The sequence below is a fragment of the Nicotiana attenuata genome, chromosome 5 (assembly GCF_001879085.1).
Source record: "Nicotiana attenuata strain UT chromosome 5, NIATTr2, whole genome shotgun sequence".
In the NCBI taxonomy this organism is placed as follows: Eukaryota; Viridiplantae; Streptophyta; class Magnoliopsida; order Solanales; family Solanaceae; genus Nicotiana; species Nicotiana attenuata.
In genome coordinates, this window is record NC_031993.1 from 46,109,036 (window position 1) to 46,118,590 (window position 9,555).

At 35.9% G+C, this 9,555-nt stretch overlaps 1 protein-coding gene across 1 annotated transcript; it reads left to right on the plus strand.

Annotated features, from left to right (window-relative positions):
• LOC109225762 (putative pentatricopeptide repeat-containing protein At3g16710, mitochondrial) lies at positions 3,561-8,969 on the plus strand. Its single transcript, XM_019390535.1, is given in 5 exon segments — positions 3,561-4,949; positions 4,951-5,226; positions 6,677-6,801; positions 7,574-7,641; positions 8,100-8,969. Coding segments are annotated over 2 exon segments (1,494 nt in total). The 5' UTR covers positions 3,561-3,578; the 3' UTR covers positions 5,074-5,226; positions 6,677-6,801; positions 7,574-7,641; positions 8,100-8,969.

The following is a 9,555-nucleotide window of genomic DNA, read 5'->3' on the forward strand; positions in this document are numbered from 1 at the left end:
TTATAAACGCAATCCAGAATGCGACTTATAAATCGCACTCGTATGAGTTATCAATCGCGCGCATTTAAAAATGAGATACATATGGTATTTTCAATTACATTATATCATAGTAGTTTACAACTTTACCATTGGTTTATAGTAAATAAAAATTAAAAATATGAGACTAAAGTTATTTTCAGTTGCTTATGTGTTTTTATCCCCCTGAAACTAATAGCAATTTTAGCCTACTCAATTTTATTTTTTTATTACTTTGCTACTTTGTACGATATTATATTTTTATGATAAATTTTTTTAGTAAAATTCATTTATAAAGAGCCGAGAAACTTCAACAAAAAGCAAAAAAATAAAGTTTTCAATCTTGATGCGGGGTGATGAAATTTTGAATTACGGAGAAGTGGAATCTAATTTTATTTCATTAAAAGTGAGGTTTTATTGATAACCTCCATAATGTGACTTAATTTTAATCTAGAAAAAATAGTATGTATTTGCATGGTTTAGTTAACTATGACATAAAATAAAAGCTATTATGTGGTTTATTGATTAAAATGAACGTTCATTTGATCTGAAATGTTGATCAACCATTGCAATATTTGAAGCAATATTATCACAATTAATCGAAAATTTAAATAATAAACATTCCACACCAATAAGTAGGTATATTTTTCTCATATTCATCCCCCACTTTCTTGTTAAAATATTTTTCTGTATTATATCATGTCATAAATACATTAGTTACTTAATTATGCCATTTCCCAAAGTGTGAGTTTGTATTTTGTCTATTGTCTTGTATCATTATTATTTTTTAAACTAGACTTCTTAACTTAATTGATTTTTTTTTTTTTTTGGTTTCCCTTGAAACGTCCCACTATTTGTACAATTTAGTTGCTTATGTTTAACATGCATGCATCTGGATACCCTTTCTATCTCAACTAGTATATAACACCGACTAGATCTTTGAACAATTTATTCATTAATTTCTGGATAATAAATAAACTAGGGGTTTCAAAGGGTTACTCTGATGGTCACAAGGTAGATTGCTGGTGGAATGGAGAAGTGCAAGGAAAAGTGAAAACGAAGAAAGCAACGTATCTGAAGCCAATGGAAAGTGTAGACGAATAAGTTGGCTAAGAAAGAGGCAAACTAGCAGTTACGACGGCCAAAACTGCATCTTTTAGTCGTTTGTATGAGGAACTCGGGGGCCGAGGTGGAGATAAGAGGTTGTGATAGCCAAGGCGCGAGAAAGGAAGGCGCGGGTCTTGGACCGAGTGAGGTGCATCGAGGACTAAGAAGGTAGAGTTTTGTTGGATGAGGGGCTTATCCGTTGGAGATGGCAGACCTACTTCCAAGTCTCTTGGGGGACAAGAGCATTTGTACTGGGTGATTTGGGACTCTCCCGGAGTCGTTGTGACTTTGGGTATTGTAGGCGGATTAGAGTTGATGAAGTTGAGGGAGCTATGCGTAAGATGAGCAGGGGCAAAGCGACCGGGTTGGATGAGATCCCGGTGGAGTTTTGGAAGAGTGCAGGCAAGGCAGACTTGGAGTGGCTCACTAAGTTATTTAATGTCATTTTTAGAATGAAGAAGATGCCCGACGAGGGGAGGTGGAGCACTATGGTTCCTGTATACAAGAATAAGGGTGATATCCAAAATTGCAATAACTATCGGGGTATCAAGTTGCTTAACCATACTAAGAAAGTCTGGGAGAGAGTTGTAGAGCTAAGGGTGAGGGGGAGTGTGTCTATTTCCGAGAACCAGTTTGGGTTTATGCCGGGGCGTTGACTACAGAAGCCATGCACCTCGTTAGGAGATTGATGGAACAGTATAGAGAGAGAAAGAAAGACTTGCATATGGTGTTCATCGACTTAGAAAAGGCGTACGATAAAGTTTCGATGGAGGTTTTGTGGAGATGTTTGGAGGCTAGAGGTGTACCTGTTGCCTACGTTAGGTTGATTAAGGACATGTACGATGGAGTAAAGACCCGTGTAAGGACGGTGGGTAGGGACTCATACCATTTTCCGGTTATGATGGGGTTGCATCACGTGTCGGCACTCAACCTTTTTTTATTTGCTCTGGTGACGGACGTACTGACGCGCCACATTCAAGAGGAGGTACCGTGGTGCATGCTATTTGCAGACGATATTGTATTGATTGGCGAGACGCGATATGGTACGAACACGCAATTAGAGGTATGGAGGCAAACCCTGGAATCTAAAGGTTTCAAGTTGAGCATGACCAAGACAGAATACTTGGAGTGTAAGTTCAATGGCGAGACTCAAGGAGGTGAGGCTGGAATCGCAAGTCATCCATAGGAGAGAGAGTTTTAAGTGCCACGGGTCTATTGTTCAGGGAGATAGGGAGATTGATGAAGATGTCACACATCGTATTGGGTGGTATGGATGAAATGGAGAGTCACTTTCGGTGTTTTGTGTGACAATAAGGTACCACCGAAACTTAAAGGTAAGTTCTACAAAGTGGTGGTCAGACCAACGAGTTTTATGGGGCTGAGTGTTGGCCAGTCTAGATTGCTCATGTCCAGAGGATGAAGGTAACAGAGACGAGGATGTTGAGATGGATGTGCGGGCATACCGGGTTAGATAGGATTAGAATTGAGGTTATTCGCGATAAGGTGGGTGTGACCCCTATTGAGGACAAGATACGGGAAGCACCACTTAGGTAGTTGGTCATGTGAGGAGGAGGAGCACAGACGCACCGATGAGCAGGTGTGAGAAGTTGACATTGGAGGGCATACGGGAGATAGAGGTAGGCCAAAGAAGATGAGGGAGAGGTGATTAAGCAAGACATGGCGCAACTTCAGCTGACCGAGGACATGACCCTTGATAGGAAGATATAGAGGTCGAGGATTACTGTAATAGAGTAGGTAGTCTAGAGTATTCATAACAGTAGTATTAACACGCAGTCTCACATATGTTTTTATGACTAACCGTTGTGTTCTTTCATTGTTGATCACCTTACTGCCTCGTTGTTTTTATTCTGCTTTTATACGGCTTTTTGGTACTGCTCCTTCTTCTCTATATTTTTATTACTGCGGTGCTTATACTTTTCTGAACCGAGGGTCTATTAGAAACAATCTCTCTATCATCACAAGATAGGGTAAGATCTGCGTACACACTACTCTCCCCAGACCTTACACTGTGGGATATTACTGGATATATTGTTATTGTTGTTGTTGTATTTATTAATTTATGAAATCTACGAAAAAAACACACGGAAAAAGACATACATATTTAAGTGAAACTTTTATTTAAGAAATTATTTCCTACAATACATTAAGGAAAAGTAATTGAAAACTCGCTCTTTTTTTATTTTACAGAAATACTTTAAATCTAGTTTACGGGCATTAATTAATTCAAATTAAAAAAGAATAGATATAGATTATAATTCTAAGACTAATTATCAAATTCATGCACTTTTTAGTTGTTTTTGCATAAGCAGCATATGTTGTAATTCAAAAAATTGAGGACAACGAAAAAAAAAAAAAGATAAAAAAAGTAATTTAGGATACAAAAAAAAAAAGGATTAAAATGTTTTTAAAACTATAAACTTAGGTAGAAAATACAAATGTTAATTGATCGGGTTGCCAGTACCCAATTCCAAATTGGAGAGCGAGCGAAGATGATGAGAGCTGCAGTGCGTTACTCCCCCAATGGTAATCCCTTTGTCTCATTATTTGCTATTTCTCGTTTCAATGCTGTGATTACTCATTCTGCTTCGGCAATTACACCCAGAGATTATTCTTCCTCCATTTCGACAAAGGGGAAACCTTGGGTTCCTAAAGGGTTTGAGAACGTCAAATGTTTAGATGATGCTCTGAGTTTGTTCCGTCAAATGGTCGAAACAAAGCCTCTTCCCTCTCTCGTCGCCTTCTCGAGATTGTTGAAGACTCTTGTAAATATGAAGCATTACTCTGCTGTTATTTCTCTTTTTGGAGAAATGCAGAAATTAGGTATTCCAGCTGATGTATTCATATTAGGTACTGTGATTAACAGTTGTTGCCTGATGCATCGTACTGATCTTGGATTTTCTATATTAGCCATTCACTTGAAGAAAGGAATTCCATTTAATGTTGTCATCTTTAATATCTTACTAAGGGGACTCTTTGCTGAAAATAAGTTAAAAGATGGAGTTAATTTGTTCAAAAAGTTAGTCAGAGAGAATATCTGTGAGCCTAACAGATTCATGTATGAAACAATCATGAATGGGCTTTGCAAAAGGGGACATACTGATGAGATCACCTACAATGCGATAATGGATGGATATTGTTTGTGTGGTCAAATGGATAGAGCAAGGAAATTTTTTGATTTCATGGTAGATAAGAGCATTGAGCCTAGTATTATTAGCTATAGCATTCTAATAAATGGATATTGTAGGAACAAAAATGTGGACGAGGCCATGCAATTATTTCTTGAAATTTCTCAAAAGGGATTGAAACCTGATATTTTTACTTGCAATATTGTCTTGCATGGTCTTTTTGAACTTGGAAGAACTAGCTCTGCACAAAAATTCTTTGTTGAGATGCTATCTGCTGGGCACATACCGGATTCGTACACTCATTGCACTTTACTTAGTGGTTATTTTAAGAATGGTCTTGTTGAAGAAGCTATGTCACACTTTCATACGTTGGAAAGAAGGAGACAAGATACAAATATTCAAATTTACAACGTTGTCGTAGATGGTCTGTGCAAAAATGGTAAGCTCGACAAAGCTCTGGCTATTTTTGAGAAGCTTTCCGTAATAGGTTTACATCCTAACGTGATAACATACACTACAATGATTAATGGATTTTGCCGAGAAGGATTGTTAGATGAAGCTAAAGATATGCTAAGAAAAATGGAGCACAATGGTTGTTTGCCAAACAACGCAATTTATAATATAATTATGCACGGATTTCTCCAAAGCAACAAAATTAGTGAAACGAAGGCATTTTTAATGGAAAATGACGGGGAAGAGCTTGTCATTTGATGCAACTACAATAGAGTTATTAATAGACATTATAGCGGACGATCCTTCTTTGCTTGACATGATACCCGTGTTTCACTTGGAAAATAAGAAGTGAATTGTTTTTCACTTGGTTTATTCGGCTATGCTATCATGTTATGCAATTTCCTTTCACCTTTGCAAAAGAAATCACATCCAATGGAATAGCGGAAACTGAGAAAATGACAATTAGAACATTGGTTGAGCTCTCCAGGCAAGCTCATTGAGGGAGGTAAATTATTTTGATTGTTTTCCCGCTTTTCTTTATCTTGGAAATCAGATGTTGTTGCACTCTATATCAGAAATAATTTGGGTTTCCTTATTTGCACGCGTTATAAGTCTAGGAATCAGTTTAAGTGGTATTTAGTTATCTCGAGATACTATCACTTTCTATCTTTTTAGAATCAATAGCTACTCCCTTTAACATAGAAACTGCTGTAGAAACAGTGTTTTCTACAATATATTAGGTCTTGGTAACATCAACCACATATAAATGGAACACCAGAGCTAACAAGATCAAAACCAAACTTCTATCCCTGAACCATATGGTATGTATATTTGTCATTTTCCGGCAATTGACCCATAAGTTTTTAAACCTGACAGGGCATATTATTACGGAACTGTATCCAAATTATTAAGTTATGTTTTCGGTGGTTTTTCTCTGATTTAAAATACTGAATGCTTTGCTGGGAATCAGCTTTTACTTAGAACAATAATAATGTTAAGAGTAATTAACTTTATTGGTCATTGGACTAATTGTCATCAGATTTCAAATGGTTATAGTCCATATTGTTATTGTCAACTAAAATATATAGAAGTTGGAGGAAAGGGATGCCCTTCGAAGACGTACAAATCTGTTTGCAATTCTCTCCTTTAATTGTTTGTTTCTTGATTTTGGATTATGGATTTTAAACTTTTTTAAGTATAAACTCTGCTTGTTTATTTTAAGAATTTCGGTAGATGGGGTTCGATGTCTTATCTCATATTTCAGCACTTATTTCAGCACTGTGTTATCTAAAGAAGTTTCGTCCTTGTTATCAAATGGTGTTAAAACTATCAATCTACTTCTCAAAATGACATTTTGCTCTCTGGTTACCTGGTAATGTCCACAAGAAAAGTATTTATGCATGTTCATGTTTGTTTTTTTATTTATCCAACACACAGTCAACCCTAGTCATGGCACATACCATCATCTGAGCCCCTGCTCCAACTGGGGTAACTTACACATTTCTTGCAGCTCGCTTCCTTGTGAAACTTCTGAAGCCCCTATTGTTCTTAGAAGTGTGAAGTTGTATGAATGTAACTAGTGTTACTCTTTGCAATAACAACTGGACTATGGTACAAGACTGAATCTTTTGAAGTTAGAAAACCGTTTCATTTGGAATATAAGCTCCTGCCCACGCTAAAGTATTTGCATAGGCTAGAAGCTACAAGTGATAGCTCATTATGTACATAGCACATGTTTGATTGCCCTGGAGACTAGGAAAATCCGATTTATATTGTTATGAATATTTCTCTTCTATTGCAGTGATAGACCTTCTGATGGTACTGTTAACTTAGTGACTAAGTATAAAGCAAGATATTCTTATTAGCCAATGTGCTCCTCACTACATTTGACTAGCTTTTTTTGTTGTTTTTGTGTTATGAATGTCATTTTTCGCCTCCCTTGCTCTATCCATCAGGTTCCAGGTGAAAAAGAAGAAAGCCTGTGGTAATTTCATGAGCATCATGCTTTCTGAGTGCAAGATCAAGTGGCATTTGCAAGCTCTATCTTCACCCTTCAGTGGTGCTATACCTGTTACACGAGGTACTTTTCTCTCTAAGAACTGCTTGGTTTCTAAAGTGTTCTAGATTCTAATTTCAGTACTTTTATGAGTAAACTGCTTTATAAGGACTCTTTAAGGTTGTTTTGTTGGTTTAGCTAAGCAAATAACCTACCGCATCCGTTGTCAGTAAAATCAAGTAATCATAGTTTCTGGTGAGACCACATTCTAAGAAAATGATTGGTGAGAACTGAGAACCAGTTTGATAATCTATTTTGGTTTTGGAACTATTGCAAAAGCTTCTCGGACAAAGTAGTGCGACTTAGTTATTGTTAGAGCTTATTATGTTCATATAGCACAAAATCTACCAAGAAGCATCTTTAGTTGAGCACAAGAGAAAATTTATTATGTCTTTCTACAGGAGAATGGAACTTTAAAATTGGCTGCAAATATCACTTTCTATGCTTATAGGTTTGTGCTTATGTTTAGTGAGCTTCCAGCTTTCATTTTGTTTTCTCAGTTTGTTTATGTGTTTAGGAAGGAATCTGCACTATTTCCAGCAATTCTGTTTCATTTAGAAGATCACTGAATTTGGACATTTTTGTTTGATTGAGAAAGTAGTATTCTTTAATTAATTTCTCAAAACAGTTTTCTGGTAAGCAAAATATCCTGCAACTATACCTCCGTCCAGGCACCAGGACACCACATTTCTTTCCAGCTTCAGTGCCATTGCGTTTAAACTTCATTCAAATTTAGAACCCACAAATAATGCCCAAAATACACTTGATTAAACTTCACTTTGCTTAAAATATACAGGGAGAGTAACGAACTAATTGTAGATCCATCCAAGACAATCCCATGCTAGATCCCACATTTGAGACGAGGTAAACTATTGAAACTTGAAACTGATACTGTCAAAATCTGCTTAAGAACCATGCCAATTCAAACGAGTTGCTGTCATTTTCTAATATTGGTTTCTGAAGTGTTCTATATAGAGTAGAAATGTGATTCAGAGATCCCATATTAACTTTGAATGGTATGTTAGATGAGTGTTACATTTTTGTCTATTGTAGTATTGTGAGTTATGTGTGTGAATATATGCAGACAGTAACTTAAATGTATTCATCATTAAGGAATTGCTCCTATTATATAAGTTAAGATAAAGCTCGTGATTCTCAAGTAACTTTACAAAGAAATACATGTATGTTGCCCCCTGGCAGATTTCTCGGTCTTAAAAAAAACAGTACATGTTTTATTTTCTTATTCCAATATATACGGCAAATTGGAAATGATTAAAACTGTTTGTGTGGTCATAGATTTGACTGTTCTCCATTGTTAACAGATTGGGTATTTTCTATTCACATATCTCCGGTTCGGGTATCGTGCTGGAACTTTTGACTTTCGTGCTTTTAAAACCTGGTATACACATGCTATTAGCACCTGGTTAACATGTGGTCTGTATCATCACATTTCATTACTGAAGTCTCTCTGTCAAGGTGTGAGTTTACTTGTTAAGACATGATCATTCCGACTTCTGTAAATATGATTCTCCAATTTATTACTTCACAGATGTCTCATGATGCTTATTTCACTCAGAAGAATCTCCAGAATAGGCGTGTATCTTAGTGCAACAAGTAACACATGTGGAATAGGTAAAGGGGAAAATGATACATTTGTTTGAGTTGGATTGATGCGTAAATCTCCAAAGGACATGTTCTGCTTCTAGGAGGGCTGCAAGTGCACAAAGAGCTAGGGATTTGGAAGACTATAGCCACCTTACATTTGATCAGTTTGTGGAATGAAAGAAACCAAATATGTGAAGGAAAGTCTACGGTTGTACAATTTTTGAAGTTCGAAGTGTTAACCTAGCCTCTGGTGTATATTAAAATTTTATGTACATGATCAGCGTTGAGTCAAGAGTCTTTCGGAAACAGCCTCCCTACTCTCTGGATTAGGGGTAAGGTACACTCTACCCTCCCCATACCCCACTCGTGGGAATTCACTGGATGGTTGTTGTTGATGATGTACATGATTAGCATGTATGGTAGAATTCATTCATTATATGTAAGGACAATGCGAAGTGTGGGGTCCTCTTTTTTTTGTTTTTCGTTAGAAACAGTATTAGCTAGCTTAACATGGAAATAAGTGGTTTTATCACTTATTTTGTTTGGTTGGTGAATGAAAAAAAAATTCCGGAAAATATTTTCTAGTATTTGGTTCTAGAGTATAAAATATTTTTAGGAAAATATCTTCTCAACCCATCTTCCCCAAAATCCTCATGTTTCCTGCGCTCCCCCCCCTCGAGACTCTATTTTCTTTAAAAATTTAATTATTCTTTTCAAAATTCACATAAACCCGAAAGAACTAATGTGCTACTTTACTTTTTTCAACAAGTATAACGCTCTGATTTGAGCTCGTTAAATAAAAAATACTTTTTTTTGTTGAAAAGAAAGTATCCTTTTTACAACATGAAAATAACTTACTCATTTTATTAAATGAAAGAAAATATTTTTCCTACATCATGAAAATAAAATACCTTGTTTGTCAAAATGAGAAAAAATATTTTTCCTACGTCATGAAAGTAAAGTATTCGTTTTGTTCAAATGTAAGAAAATGCTTTTTCTACATCATGTAAAGAAAGTGTTCGTTCTGTTGAAATGAAAGAAATACTTAGTTTGTTGAAATGAAAGAAAATACTTTTTTTATGTCATGAAAAGAAAATGTTTGTTTTGTTGAAAATAAAAGAAAATAGTTTTTCTACAATATGAAAAGAGAATACTCGTTTTTTTAAAATTTTA